The 16,005-nt window shown below is 44.3% G+C and overlaps 1 protein-coding gene across 2 annotated transcripts in view; it reads left to right on the forward strand.

Moving 5' to 3' along the window:
• Nucleotides 1-16,005, forward strand: part of LOC137642774 (protein MMS22-like) — a 120,553-nt gene that overhangs the window by 19,338 nt on the left and 85,210 nt on the right. The window contains exons 1-2 of one of the 2 annotated variants that reach the window (XM_068375620.1): nucleotides 8,835-9,000; nucleotides 11,082-11,232. In XM_068375620.1, the coding sequence (XP_068231721.1) occupies nucleotides 11,088-11,232 (145 nt within the window). In that variant the 5' untranslated portion in view covers nucleotides 8,835-9,000; nucleotides 11,082-11,087. Of the gene's footprint in view, nucleotides 1-8,834; nucleotides 9,001-11,081; nucleotides 11,233-16,005 lie in introns of those variants that run through there. The other variant, XM_068375619.1, reaches the window with a different exon arrangement.

The raw sequence follows: 16,005 nt of genomic DNA on the forward strand, positions 1-16,005 counted from the left end.
GACGAGTGGTGAAATCTAATCGAGGTCCTTTGCGTCAATAGTCGTGATGGTGATGATGAATACTCTTAACATTTAAGAAAAAAATTCTGTGGACAGCTTATGCAAAAGGCAGTCGGCTGGCACTGTTGAGAAGGAGAGAAGAGGAGAGAGGCCGAAGATATTTGTTTAATAGAAGTTTGCAGTATGTCAACATATTGAAGGTCTCCCTCATTGATTCATTTTGACCCTTGTCATGGGCAAAATAAGGGATATTTAAGCTCGTAATGCAATCAAAACAGTATTAGACGATTCTGGCAGCTGGAGATTTGTTTATCCCTCACAAATTGTCCCAATTTTCAAAATAGCAAGGAAGAAACCTTATATTGTACACACCCCTCTTTACTCATGACTTTAGGCTACTGCCACAGTTCTTCGCATCCTAATAGTCATAGGAAACACGATAGAAGGCTCAGTTAAAAAAAAAAAAAAAAAAAAAAAAAAAAAAAAAAAAAAAAAAAAAAAAAAAAAAACTTGGTGTGTAACCTTGCATCACGCCTGAAAATCAGATTCAACCTTGAAACACAGCCTTGGGGTTGTTTCAGATTAACTTCCAGTGTTTTAATAACACTTACGCTTGAAACTCTAGACATTATACTTTTCAAAATTAATAAGTTTATCGTTTTCATGAATGAAACTTTGAAAATAGCTGCTTTACGCGCTTGTTCAGTCCTGCGCTCTCTAAATACTGTAACAAGTTTCCCACTGTTGAAAAGCAACTCTTTTCACACTGTTAAACTACGGTACATAAAAGTAACCTATCAACATTATGCTAAATAAGACCACATCATGACCAATAACACCAGATTGTAACGACTTAAATCACACAAATAGTCTAATAACACCGATAAAAAAAAAATAATCTCACAAGGGAGCTCTGCATTTTACTATCTTAGCAACAAAGACCAACACAACACAGATCAGATATTGCTGCAGTCTAGACGCCGTAGAACTGAAAGAACAGATATGAGAAAAACGAGAAACATGGGAAGACACTCGAAGAAGGGATTACGCCTTCGTCAGAAGCAGATTGTCGACAGACAGGTGACTTGTGGTGACTGGTGAGAGATCAAGCGCTGAAGACCATCACCAAAGTGCTTTGTTTCCTTCCATTTACTGCATTTCTCTGGGATGGTCGTAGCAAGGTCTTACCGCCTTCGACTGTTAATTCACTTATTATTATTATTATTATTATTATTATTATTATTATTATTATTATTATTATTATTATTTTCTCTATCACAGTCTTTCGACTGGGTGGTATTTATAGTGTAGGTTTCCGGGTTGCATCCTGCCTCCTTAGGAGTCCATCACTTGTCTTATTATGTGCGCCGTTCCGAGGATCACACTCTATCGCATGAGTCCTGGAGCTACTTAAGTCTCTAGTTTCTTTTTCTAGATTCCTTTTCAGGGATCTTGGGATCGTGCCTAGTACTCCTATGCTTATGGGTACAATTTCCACTGGCATATCCTTTATCTTTATTACTTTTATTTTCAGGTCTTGATACCTTTCCATTTTTCCCCTCCTTCTTTTATTATAATTATTTTTATTATTATTATTATTATTATTATTATTATTATTATTATTATTACAAGCTAAGCTACAACCATAGTTGGAAAAGCAGGATGCTATAAGCTCAAGGCCTCCAACAGGGAAAAGTAGCCCAGTGAGGAAAGTAAATAAGGAAATAAATAAACTACAAAAGAAGTAATGACCAATTGAAATTATATATTTTAAGAACAGATACAACAATGAAATAGATCTTTCTTGTATAAACTGTAAAAACTTCAAAAAACAAGAGGAAGAAAAATAAGATAGAATAGTATGCCCCGGTGTACCCTCAAGCAAGATAACTCTAACCCCAAGACAGTGGAAGACCATTGTACCAACCGTGTGTCACACAATTGTACATAATTCCTTTTGTATATACTATGCTTGTATCTGCGCTCTTCCCTCGCACTAAAAAGAACCTGAATGATCATGCCTTCGGTTTTGCTCTGTATCATTGTCTGTCTCTCGAACATGTCACGTCCTGTTGCCTTGAGGTTTTGTATATAAAGGAGAGTGTTCCTTAATAAACAACTCAGTCTATTGCATCCTGCCTTTGAGTTCACATCCTCTCTCGGCTCGTCACATTGGTGACCCCGGAGTAACTTGCTCCTCCCGCCTCCCCATCCCCCCCTCCACCTCTCACTCTCACCGTTACTATGACGCCGTCAACGCATACCTTCTGCAGCAGTACTCGCCGTCGCCAGCCGCCCGTATAGCAACGCCTTTTCAGCTCTCTCAACAACCGTTGGGGGACCAAAGGGCTTCGCTCACCCTCGGGAAAATGACCAGTATCACTCGCCTGCAACCTGCCGCAGACAGCTCTCCTCGTGAGGTGAACCTACTTCGTGCCCTTATGGACAGCCACTTCATGACCTTCAAAACCTCCATCAACGCCTCCACTCGTGACGAAGAGGACACCTATTCAACTTCAACCGAAGCTGACGTGAATTCTGTAGGACATACACGCCTATGAATGCCGTAGGACATACACGCCTATGAACGCCGTAGGCCTATGAATGCCGTAGGACACGCCTATGAATGCCGTAGGACACACTCGCCTATGAATGCCGTAGGACATGCCTATGAATGCCGTAGGACACACACGCCTATGAATGCCGTAGGACACACTCGCCTACCCCGTGACGAGCCGGAGTGGCAACACAGCCACCAGTCCACCACTCGCTCGCACCCCAACCATCGACTTCTACAGCCACTCACTGCCTCTAATCGGCGCAGTTTTTACTACTACCTCTCCAGATTCAGGGCACCTATTTAACATGTTCAGTATGTCATTTTTAGAAGGGGAGCCATGTACCAACCGTGTGTCACACAATTGTACATAATTCCTTTTGTATATATTATGCTTGTATCTGCGCTTTTCCCTCGCACTAAAAAGAACATGAATGATCATGCCTTCGGTTTTGCTCTGTATCATTGTCTGTCTCTCGAACATGTCACGTCCTGTTGCCTTGAGGTTTTGTATATAAAGGAGAGTGTTCCTTAATAAACAACTCAGTCTATTGCATCCTGCCTTTGAGTTCACATCCTCTCTCGGCTCGTCACATTGGTGACCCCGGAGTGACTTGCTCCTCCCGCCTCCCCATCCCCCCCTCCACCTCTCACTCTCACCGTTACTATGACGCCGTCAACGCATACCTTCTGCAGCAGTACTCGCCGTCGCCAGCCGCCCGTATAGCAATGCCTTTTCAGCTCTCTCAACAACCGTTGGGGGACCAAAGGGCTTCGCTCACCCTCGGGAAAATGACCAGTATCACTCGCCTGCAACCTGCCGCAGACAGCTCTCCTCGTGAGGTGAACCTACTTCGTGCCCTTATGGACAGCCACTTCATGACCTTCAAAACCTCCATCAACGCCTCCACTCGTGACGAAGAGGACACCTATTCAACTTCAACCGAAGCTGACGTGAATTCTGTAGGACATACACGCCTATGAATGCCGTAGGACATACACGCCTATGAACGCCGTAGGCCTATGAATGCCGTAGGACACGCCTATGAATGCCGTAGGACACACTCGCCTATGAATGCCGTAGGACACGCCTATGAATGCCGTAGGACACACACGCCTATGAATGCCGTAGGACACACTCGCCTACCCCGCGACGAGCCGGAGTGGCAACACAGCCACCAGTCCACCACTCACTCGCACCCCAACCATCGACTTCTACAGCCACTCACTGCCTCTAATCGGCGCAGTTTTTACTACTACCTCTCCAGATTCAGGGCACCTATTTAACATGTTCAGTATGTCATTTTTAGAAGGGGAGCCATGTACCAACCGTGTGTCACACAATTGTACATAATTCCTTTTGTATATATTATGCTTGTATCTGCGCTCTTCCCTCGCACTAAAAAGAACATGAATGATCATGCCTTCGGTTTTGCTCTGTATCATTGTCTGTCTCTCGAACATGTCACGTCCTGTTGCCTTGAGGTTTTGTATATAAAGGAGAGTGTTCCTTAATAAACAACTCAGTCTATTGCATCCTGCCTTTGAGTTCACATCCTCTCTCGGCTCGTCACATTGGTGACCCCGGAGTGACTTGCTCCTCCCGCCTCCCCATCCCCCCCTCCACCTCTCACTCTCACCGTTACTATGACGCCGTCAACGCATACCTTCTGCAGCAGTACTCGCCGTCGCCAGCCGCCCGTATAGCAACACCTTTTCAGCTCTCTCAACAACCGTTGGGGGACCAAAGGGCTTCGCTCACCCTCGGGAAAATGACCAGTATCACTCGCCTGCAACCTGCCGCAGACAGCTCTCCTCGTGAGGTGAACCTACTTCGTGCCCTTATGGACAGCCACTTCATGACCTTCAAAACCTCCATCAACGCCTCCACTCGTGACGAAAAGGACACCTATTCAACTTCAACCGAAGCTGACGTGAATTCTGTAGGACATACACGCCTATTAATGCCGTAGGACATACACGCCTATGAACGCCGTAGGCTATGAATGCCGTAGGACACGCCTATGAATGCCGTAGGACACACTCGCCTATGAATACCGTAGGACACGCCTATGAATGCCGTAGGACACACACGCCTATGAATGCCGTAGGACACACTCGCCTACCCCGTGACGAGCCGGAGTGGCAACACAGCCACCAGTCCACCACTCGCTTGCACCCCAACCATCGACTTCTACAGCCACTCACTGCCTCTAATCGGCGCAGTTTTTACTACTACCTCTCCAGATTCAGGGCACCTATTTAACTTGTTCAGTATGTCATTTTTAGAAGGGGAGCCATGTACCAACCGTGTGTCACACAATTGTACATAATTCCTTTTGTATATATTATGCTTGTATCTGCGCTCTTCCCTCGCACTAAAAAGAACATGAATGATCATGCCTTCGGTTTTGCTCTGTATCATTGTCTGTCTCTCGAACATGTCACGTCCTGTTGCCTTGAGGTTTTGTATATAAAGGAGAGTGTTCCTTAATAAACAACTCAGTCTATTGCATCCTGCCTTTGAGTTCACAACCTTCTCCCTCCTTCGTCACACCATGGTACGGAAGCTACGGCACTACCCAAGACTAGAGAACAATGGTTTTATTTTGGAGTGTCCTTCTCCTAGAAGAGCTGCTTACCATAGCTAAAGAGTCTCTTCTACCCTTACCAAGAGGAAAGTAGCCACTGAATAATGATAGTGCAGTAGTTAACCCCTTGAGCGAAGAATTGTTTGGTAATCTCAGTGTTGTCAGGTGTATGCGGACAGAGGAGAATATGGAAATAACAGGCTGGGCAATTCGGTGTAAATGTAGGCAAAGGAAAAACATATACTTCAAAATGCAACTGCAGTTTTATTCCTCAGTTGTATATTAGCATTGAGGGCTTTCCCGGCCCCAACACTGGGCCATTTAGCTCAAATTCTAATGTTCGTAAGTGCTACTATAAACTTACATGTTTTATTAAGTTGATTCTTCTTGGTTTTGCTTATGCATTTATGATTGTTTATTTTTTTTTATTTTTTATTATCTTCCTGTTTTCTCTGGATTCATACATTTGTATGAGAGAGAGAGAGAGAGAGAGAGAGAGAGAGAGAGAGAGAGAGAGAGAGAGAGAGAGAGAGAGAGAGAGAGAGAGAGCAGCTACGGAGTTTGGCTTAATGACAAGGCAAAATTTAGGCGTAAAACTAACTGCAAGGTTAATCCTTTTAAAAACACGAAGTTATATAACTGCTATTTTTCCCCCGTGTAAGTCACTTAATCATTAATTTTCCATACGTAAGAAATATAATCCTTCGAATTTCTAAAAGATGATTCATTCTTGCTATAAAATTCAACATTCTTTTGGACTTGCAAAGAAAATTTTTAAACCATTTCCAGCATGACAGGCCAATACCTTTCATATCCAATTTATTATCTGTAAGTCTTATGCATAGATGAGTTCATGATGAGGGGTAGATCGAGATGGTTTGGGCATGCTCTTCGCACGCCCCGAGAGAGATTACTTAACTTTGATGGCTGCTGCTTTTCCAGTCCCATACAGCAGGGGAACCCCACTCTCTACAGGACCTCCGCTGTCATTTTACCTTGTTCGTTCAGAGTATTTAAGGTTTCATATCGCGTATTGTTCATTTATTGTTAAATCGTCACTGTTGTAAGACTGTTGAAATAAGAAACTCTTCAGTTTCCTCTTGAAAGCCTTAATGTCTTCAATCATTCGAATGTTTCGTGGGAGCTTATTATATAGTCCTGGGGCCGTATATTTATTAGGCTCTGGAGCCTAAAGTAGACATATCTTAGTTCAGCAAACGTTTAGCTGGGCATCACAAGGCACTAGAAGAGTTGGAAGACCCAGGCCTACGTGGCTGAGGGCTATGAAGCGTGAAGTAGAGAAGTATTGATTTAAAAGCTCAAGATAGTGACGACTGGCGAAATCTAACCGATGCCCTTTGCGTCAATAGGCTTAGGAGGAGATGGTGATGATAATGATGAGTATTTATATTTGATTAATTTTAAGGTTAATGCTATAAAGTTAGTGTTGCTATAAATAACAAAGGTTAACACAAAGCCAAAACAGGCTTTTCCTCTAAAGTAGCCCATAACACTTATTATTATTATTATTATTATTATTATTATTATTATTATTATTATTATTATTATTATTACTACTTGCTAAGCTACAATCCTAGTTTAAAAAAAAAATATGATACTATAAGCCCGAGGGCTCCAACGGGAAAATAGCCAAGTGAGGAAAGGAAATAAGGAAACTGAAAGAGAAGTAATTAACAATGAAAACAAGATATTTTAAGAACAGTAACAACGCTAGAATAGATATTTCATATATAAACTATAAAAATAAAACAAGAGGAAGAGAAATAAGTTAGTAAAGTGTAGCAAAATAACAATATTTACCTACGCCAACGAAGTTGGAACGTGATTATGTTTTACCCCCTGTTTGTGTGTTTTTGTTTGTGAAGAGCTTCCTGACCACGATTTTAATCGTAGAGTAACGAAACTTGCAGGGATTAATTATTATGTAAAAATCTGGAAAGTATTAAATTTTGGAAGATCAAGTTCAAAGGTCAAAGTCACAGTCGAGCAAAAGGTCAAGAAATAAGCTGCCTCGGCGGAGGTCTGCTCTCTGCTCTCTTTTCCCCTCTTGTTTTGCCCATCATATATTTGTGAGATTTTCTTGTTTCTATAATTCATGTTTTTTTTTTACTGCTTTACATTGTTTCTGTAACCTATGGAATTTTGCTGAGCAGTATTGACAATTTAATTATCCCTACATTTCGTATAATAAGATATTTCCAATCGTTTCTGTAGGCCCACGTTGACTTGGTTTTCTTCTACCTCTTATTATCAGATTCTTGACTCTCTCTTTATAGTCTACATATGACAAATTTATATTAATTTTGTAATTGATCTTAGAATATTTTATATTAATCATTACTTCTCATGTACTTTATTTATTCCCTTTCCTCATTGGGTCATCTATCCCTGTTGGAGCCCTTGTGTTTATAGCATCCGGCTTTTCCAACTAGGGTTGTGGCTAATAATAATAATAATAATAATAATAATAATAATAATAATAATAATAATAATAATCATCATCATCATAATGTACTAAATGTTGTAAGAAGGATATCTTTACTAAACATAGGTGTCTTTTTAGTTATTAAGACCTGGACACGTATATTTGTCACATTACATTGAATGTAGATGATATGTACTTCATTTTATTTGATAAGACAGTTAGATATATCTCATGAAGATGAAATATTATATAAAAAAGCATAATCCATTTCTTCGAGTCCAGTTAGACTATGGAAAGATTTCAAGGTCGGCCATCATGCCGAGAATTCCGATGTTGATTGTGTAAAACTCTATATTATGGTTTTTATATGATTTAAATTATATAATTATGCATTAAAATATTTTTTCCTTTTTAATTTTACGTAAATTAAATTTAAAAATAGTTGCCCTGCAAATTATTATGGTTTCGTAATGAGTAAGTTTAGGAGAGATAATACTAAGAAATTCAAGGAAGTATATAGTACATGTTTTTTTATATCGTCAATCTTGTGTTATTATTAATAATTTTCATCAAATTCTTAAGCAGAGTTTAATTATCCTCCTAATATAGAATTATTAACAGTTCATGGAATTATTGAAAAGAAAATACTAAGAAATTCCAATTTCCACCATTTGCGCATAGCAGAACGGAGTTATGAAACGAAAGGAAATATATAGTACAAGTTTTATATTTGGTTAATCGTGTTTTTATTAATAATCTACATCAAATCTTTAATAATAGTTAAATTATTCACCTAATTTAGAAATTTTAAGTGTTTGGAATTGATAAAAAGAGATAATAGGCTACCACCCAATTTCTCACCACAGATGCAGAAATGAGTTATGAAACAAAGGGAATATATAATATATGTAGTCAGTTATGTGTCTATTATTAATATTTATTATTAAATCTTTAAGAAGAGTTTAATTATTCACCTAATGTATAATTTTTAACAGTGTTTGGAATTGATAAAAAGAGATAATAGGCTACCACCCAATTCCTCACCACAACAGAAATGAGTTATGAAACGAAAGGAATATATAGTATATGTAGTCAATCATGTGTTTTTTATTAATATTTTTTATCAAATCTTTAAGAAGAGTTTAATTATTCACCTAACATAGAATTTTTAACATTATTGAAAAGAGATAATACCACCAAATTCCTCATCACAAAGAGTGGAATTAAAAAAAGTAAACAAGACTTTAGTTTTCAAATTCAATTCGACAAATTAAGTCCGCCAATTGCAAAATTGAAGTTAACTTTGATAATAAACCTTTTTCATCTCGTAAACAAAGTGAAAGTGTCCCTGAAGTCATGAAGGAAGTGTGAATACAGGATAAAGGTTAATAATTGAGTGTTAAAAGGTAATTATAATTGGATTTTAGACTTGCCGTGAGACGGCTTCGTCTGGCTCACGTTTTCAATTTTGGTATATTTGAAAACTTTCTGATTCTGTTTTTAATCACATTTTAATTATAAAATGATATAGATACCTTAAGATACGTTAAATAAAGATATGCCATTTACTGTACAAACTGTAAAAAATAAACATTGTTAACTTTAACAAAGAAACATTCGCTGCAAGTTCGAACTCATTTAGGTTTTATTTTACTGTATTACAGAGCAATGTAACCTAGGAAAAAAACTACTTTTTCTTATAGAAAAAATTACGCTCTCCGAAAATGACACTCGTTCCTGTCGCAAATGTCTTTAGTTCCACAATCTAGTCAAAGGTGGAATAAAGCTAAGAGAATACAGTTCTGTTAGGCTATTTGGCTGTTATGTAAGTCCGGTGTGACGGTCTGAATGATCCCCCAGTCTCAGAATTCTCCTTGACATTGTATAATGGTTCTTTTATGCCATTAGCTCGCTTCACTCGCATGAAAATAAAACATCAAGCTCGTATGTACTGGCAAGCGGTAATGTTGAGCTGCGCACGCTAACATTACAGGAAAATAAAGCATCAACCTCGTATGCACTGGCAAACGTTAATGTTCGCGCATATGCAGATTATCAAGGAGAATTCTGAGACCTGGGGATCGTTCGGAACGTCACACCGGGGCCACATGATAGCGGTGAAAGAATTAATATCCGTCCCTACCAAGTTACGGCTGCTTATGTACTGTAAGGTCGATTTCCCCAGAAATTTGCAATTCAAGATTCTAATTATACCTCTTAAATCCTAATTACTGTAAAAGAAAGAGTAGTTTGTAGAACATTGGACACGCTCACCAATTAATCCGAGTAGGGGAGGGTGGTAAAATTATAGTTAGGGACAGGACAACATTTTTAACAGAAAATATGTGGTTTCCTAGGGTTAGCTATCCAGAGGGGTTTTATAGGTTAGTCCAGAGACAAACGTAAGAACACTACCTAACCTAACCTAGGAGCCATATCCTTCCCTTTTTCTGTATCTGACCTAACCTGTGTCCACCGATCAACAAGTCTTCCCGTAATGGATTTTGATATCTGTCTACAGCATGTGAACAGTACAAACTTAAGGGTATTTTGCAAAGCTAATATTTTTATTTTTTTTCGTTATTTATTTGAAACAAGATGAAAAGTCCCTTTTGGCTACTCAACATAGAGAGGTCTTGTAAGAATTCCTGAATTGCAAATTATACTTTTTAGGTCTTTCAGCTTTGGCAAATGTTCCCTTACTAACTTGGGTATTTGTTAAGTTGAGTCAGATGAACATAAACGTCAGTTAATTGGTAAAGGTGTTGAGTTATCCTGTAACTACACACATTTAAAGGAAAATAGGCTTAGGTTCCCAACTTGCTTAGTAATTGGCATAATTTTTAAATTATACCTTTATTTTAATTATTGTGTATATTAGGCCCATCTTGATTCCATATGCCTTGTTTAGAATAAGGTTTATTAGGCATACTGCATCTGCTTATCTGTATTTCTTTTGTTTATAATATACCCGGTATGTATTCCTAATACAATTTTTTTCAAGTCCTTTGGATGTTTAGTAACGTATATAATCTGTCATGAAAATTCATTGTGACGACCTATTGCAAATCGAGCACATTCTTGTGCGTTGCTCTGAATAGTATATGGAGAGGAGGAAAATGTACATGAAAATTCCAAATGGATAATTTGCTCTGAAATTTGTATTCATCTAAAGGCTTTGACATTGTTTGGCCTGTTGTTGATTGTATGAAAATTTGTGAATGACTGTCAGAATTTTAATGATCCATATTTACTTGGGTTCTTTCCAAAAATGTTATATATATATATATATATATATATATATATATATATATATATATATATATATATATATATATATATATATATATATATATATATATATATATATATATATATATATATATATATATATGTGACAGGGTTAAGAAATATACAAATTACTTTTAACATCTGTGAATTTTGTCAGTGTTTTACTTTAATCATACTTGTAACTGTTGCCTTTCAGATCACGATGTCTCAAACACCCAATATATCCATGACACCCCCTTTAACTCCTCCTCATGAGGTTAAAGGGGATGATTTTGGCAATGATAGTCTTGATTACATGGATTTCTTCAACACACAAATGGATGATTCTCCCATGAAAGAAGTGGAAGGTTAGATAATGATTGTTTCTTGTAATTCTTGCATTTTACTGAACTCAAATTTGTTCCGTAACCGAAATACAAACCACGCTATTTACATTGGGGGTTTACTTTCGGCGTAGCTGAAATGACGAGCCAATAGTTTTTAACGAGGGTTAACTACCCCCCACGCTAGTTAGTGGGGGTAGGGGAAGGGGTAGCTTGCTACCCCTCCCCCCCCCCCACACACCTGTGATTTGCTCCACTTCACTTTTGGCTCCAGCTATGAACAGACGTGTCTGTCCATCGTCCTCGTTTGACAGCCTTAATCTTTTTTGCTTTTCCTCAGCTTGTGTGTGTTTGACCTTGTCCAGTTGGGGGGGGGCGCTGTTAAGCAGTTGCCGGTGATAGCAGAGGTAGATCCTCTGTCTATCGTCGACGTTGTGGTGACAGAGGCTTCCGACGGGTCGGGGCAAACCTCTGCGGTTCCTGATGAGGATGACGTTGCTGAAGGCTCTCCCCCTTCTGTACATCCTTCGAAGGGGGAAGGGAGTCCCACGGGCTTTTCTGCTGTCAAGCCTCCCTCTCGGTGGAGCGCTTTGACTGAGACTCCCCTTCGGAGGACGGATGATCCTGACGACCCCCCTCATGGCCGCCTTCGCCGTAAGGCTCACCGTCCGCTACGTCGTAAGGGCCTCCCGTCTCCCTATAAGGGTGCTAAGAGGCGCCTTTTTGAATCTTCGCCTCCTTCCTCCGATGGGGATTCTCCTTGCCGTAAGCAGCCTGCAGCTCCTGCCTCCTTAGACCTCTCCGGGGATCGATCTCGTTCTCCAACGCCTTCCAGACCTTCCGCCCCTGGTGCAGATGGACAGCAGTCTGACCTCGTCATCCGATGGGCAACGGTCCCTTCGGGGCAAAGGGTTGCCTCCCACGGTGTGGGTGCTTCCCTTGCGTGTCAGGGTTCCCCTGCGCACCCTTCTGCAGAGTTAGCGCACAGGCGCTCTCCTGCTCGTCAGTGTTCTCCTGATCGCCAGCGCTCTCCTGTTCGTCAGCGCTCTCCTGTTCGTCAGCGCTCTCCTGATGATCGTCGCCCCACTGCTCGCCAGCGCTCTCCTGAGGACTCCGAACATCCTGCTGTTCCTGTTGTGCGCCCAGTGCGCCATCGGTCTCCTGAGCGCTCCAGATCTCCTGCCCGTCAGAGCGCACCTGCGCTCCCAGTTCCTGATACGCGCCCACGTTCGCCCACGCAACCTAGAACTTCGGTTCAGGTCTTGAACAAGGACTCTTCTTCTCCTCGCCCTCGCGATCCTGCCCGTCAGCCTGTTCCAGAGCAGCAACGCTCGCGGTCACCTACGCGTACTTCTAAGGCTACTGTACGCCCTCGCGCCCACTCTCCTCCTGTTCCTGAGGCCGTTTGTGAATGTTCGCCTTTGCGCAAAGCGCCGGCAGCTCCCACACAGGATTCCACGCGTCGCCCTTCTGCTCGCCAGCGATCACAGATGCGTCAACGTTTGCCTGCTCGTCAGTGATCTCCTGCGCGTCAACGGTCCCTAGCGCGTCAGCGATCCCCTGAACATCGGCGATCTCCTGACCGCCCGCGTGATTTTTCGCCTGCGTGCAAGCGCTCTCCTGCGCGTCTGCGCCCAGAGGATCTGGAGAAACATGGGTCTCCTTCTTCCAGCTCGCCCACGCGCGGTCGCTCGCCTACGCGCCAGCGTTCACCAACGCGCCATCGATCGCCTGCTCGCCATCGATCTCCCACGCGTTACAGGTCCCTTGGACACCATCGACAGCGGTCGTCGGAGCGATCTCGTTCGCCCACGCGCCAACGATCGCGCGCCTCCTTGGTGTCGCCTACGCATGAGCGTCGGCACGACCCCCGTTCGCGTCGGGTTCCGCAGCTCGCGACAGCAGCAGGGACGCGTGTCGCCAGACCGCTATCAGGATCGCCCCCGCCTAAGCGCAGGTCTCTTTTTCAGGATAGGGAAGACCCATCGGAGAGGTCAGAACAACTGTCTTCCCCTTTTTCCTTACAGGCAGGTCCAGTGGTGTCCACTCCGAAGGATCGCCCAATCCCCTTCCCTCCAGCGGGAATTTCGGACTCTGTGTCCGTGTCTCGACAGTCTTGGTTTGGTCCTCTGATGCGGGCGTTAGTGAAGGCTATGAAGCCGGCACTCGCCGATCAAGGACACAAGCCAACGGCGGCCTCGCCCCCGCTGAAGAGGAGAGGAGTGGACTTTGTGGTGACTTCTCCCAGGGAGAAGCTGGTTCCTAAGAGGTCCGTCAGGAAGGCTCCATCCCCTTCGCAGGCGCTTTCTCCTTCTCCTGAAGATGAGGCTTTTCCGTCCTCAGGAGAATCCAGTGAGGTGGCGGTCTCCCCCTCGGCACCAAGGGGGGAGTCGTCTCCTTGTGGAGGGGAATCGTCTCGCGTGGAAGGCACCTTCCAGACCTCTTTGTTGGGGTCGTGTATCCCGCCCAGGAGGGAACCTAAAGACTCCAAGACGATTCAGAAGTCTTCTTCTCGAATTCGTCAGGATCCAGCTGCACCCCGGGAGAACGTCCACGCATCTCCCCAGGAAGAGATTCCGGGGACGGGAGACTTAGCTGCCAGTCCACAGGGAGGAGACCAGCAAGAGTCTGAGCATGCCTTCTGGCAAGTCCTGAGCCTGATGAGACAGCTCAACGGGTTCATGGACCCCGGGATCGCCCCCCGTGAAGGCAAGGACACGGTCCTGGATCAGGTGTACGGAACTCAGAAGCCCCCCAAGGCCAGCGCGGCTTTGCCCTGGTCTCAGGGGCTGAAGAGTGCCAGAGCCAGGGCCAATGCTCAACTCGCGGTTCTCGCTTCCTCCACTCGTTCCTCTGCCGGGAACAAACTCCTCCCACCTCCTCGTCTCCAGCAGAGGAGGTATTTTGAGATCACGGGGGAGTCTAGCCTCGCTCTTCCCCTCCATCATTCGGTAGAAGAGCTCGCAAGGGGAGTTCCCCTTGAGAAGCTCTCCGGCCGGCAGGTGACGTTCTCGGCGTCGGAGATCCTGAGCCATGAGAAGGTCGCGAAGTGCGCCATGGAGGCCACTTCGTGGCTGGATATCTGGCTAGGTTCTCTGGGCATCCTATTGCGCTCCGAGGAGCTGTCTAAGGAGACCAATAGGAAGGCCCTAGAGACCTTCCTCCTCTCGGGCACTCGCTCCATCGAGTTCCTGGCACATCAGGTTACCAACCTGTGGGCCAACTCGGTGTTGAAGCGTCGTGATGCGGTGACCGAGAAGATCCACCCGAAGGTCCCCGCCGTGGATGTCTGCAGGCTCAGGCACGCTTCCCTCCTTGGGGGAATCTGTTCGAGCCACAGGACATGTAACGCACAGCTGAGAGGTGGAGGAAGTCAAGCCAGGACTCCCTCCTCCAAAGGGCCCTTGCATCTCGGCCCTATAAGCCTCCAGCTCCGCAGCAACCGCAGCAGCAGCCTTGCAAGACACCAAAGCAGGCACCGGCAGCTAAGAAAGTGGTGTCTAAGCCCCAGCCCTTTCCAGCCAAGGACAAGAGGGGCGGTAAGTTCTCCTGGAGAGGCAAGACTCCTAGAGGGAGCGGCCGCGGCCGCAAACGCTAGGAGTGGCAGTCCCCCCGCGTGTCCACCTGTGGGGGGATGCCTTCAAAGTTGCGTGCACAGGTGGCAGCAACAAGGGGCCGATGCTTGGACGGTCTCTGTGATCGGCCAAGGCTATCGCGTCCCATTCACGACATCTCAACCTCCCCTGACAGCAAATCCAATGTCGTTGAGCTCCTATGCCATGGGATCGGTAAAGGGGCTAGCCCTTCGGGCAGAAGTCGAGACCATGCTCAAGAAGGATGCTCTCCAGAGGTCGTCGACGGCTCCCCAGGCTTCTTCCTTGACTCTTTCTTGTAAAGAAGGCATCTGGAAATTGGAGACCTGTCATCGACCTCTCAGCTCTGAACAAGTTTGTCAAACAAACTCCGTTCAGCATGGAGACAGCGGACACGGTCAGACTTGCAGTGAGACCACAAGACTTCATGTGCACACTGGATCTAAAGGACGCGTACTTCCAGATCCCAATCCATCCGTCTTCCAGGAAGTACTTGAGATTCAGCCTAGACAGCAAGACCTACCAGTTCAAGGTGCTGTGCTTCGGTCTCTCCACAGCACCTCAGGTGTTCACCAGAGTGTTCACCCTGATTTCATCTTGGGCACACAGGAACGGCATCCGTCTCCTTCGTTATCTGGACGACTGGCTGATCCTAGCAGATTCGGAGTCGACCCTTCTTCGACACCGAGACAGGCTTCTGGGACTTTGCCAGGATCTGGGGATCATGGTAAATCTCGAGAAGTCCTCTCTGCAGCTGTCCCAACGACTGGTTTATCTAGGCATGTTGTTAGAGACCAGTCTCCACAAAGCCTTTCCATTAGACGACAGGATAGCAAGGCTGAGGAGGGTGGCGGAACCCTTCCTCAGGCGAGAAGAGCTTCCCGCCCAATCGTGGTTGCGTCTCTTAGGTCACCTGTCCTCCCTGGTTCGTCTGGTTCCATATGGCCGTCTCAGGATGAGATCCCTGCAGTGGTGGCTCAAGTCCCGGTGGAGTCAAGGATCCGATTCCCCGGACTTACAGGTCCCGATAGGACCTTCGGAACAGGCGGACCTGCGGTGGTGGCTGGTCAACGAGAACCTGCGAAAGGGAGTAGATCTTCTCGTCCTCCCCCCGGAGTTGACAATGTTTTCGGACAAGTCAAAAGAAGGGTGGGGGGCGCACATTCTGAACCAGAGGACCTCAGGCCTTTGGTCAGAATCAGAA

The sequence above is a fragment of the Palaemon carinicauda genome, chromosome 6 (genome assembly GCF_036898095.1).
Source record: "Palaemon carinicauda isolate YSFRI2023 chromosome 6, ASM3689809v2, whole genome shotgun sequence".
NCBI lineage: Eukaryota > Metazoa > Arthropoda > Malacostraca > Decapoda > Palaemonidae > Palaemon > Palaemon carinicauda.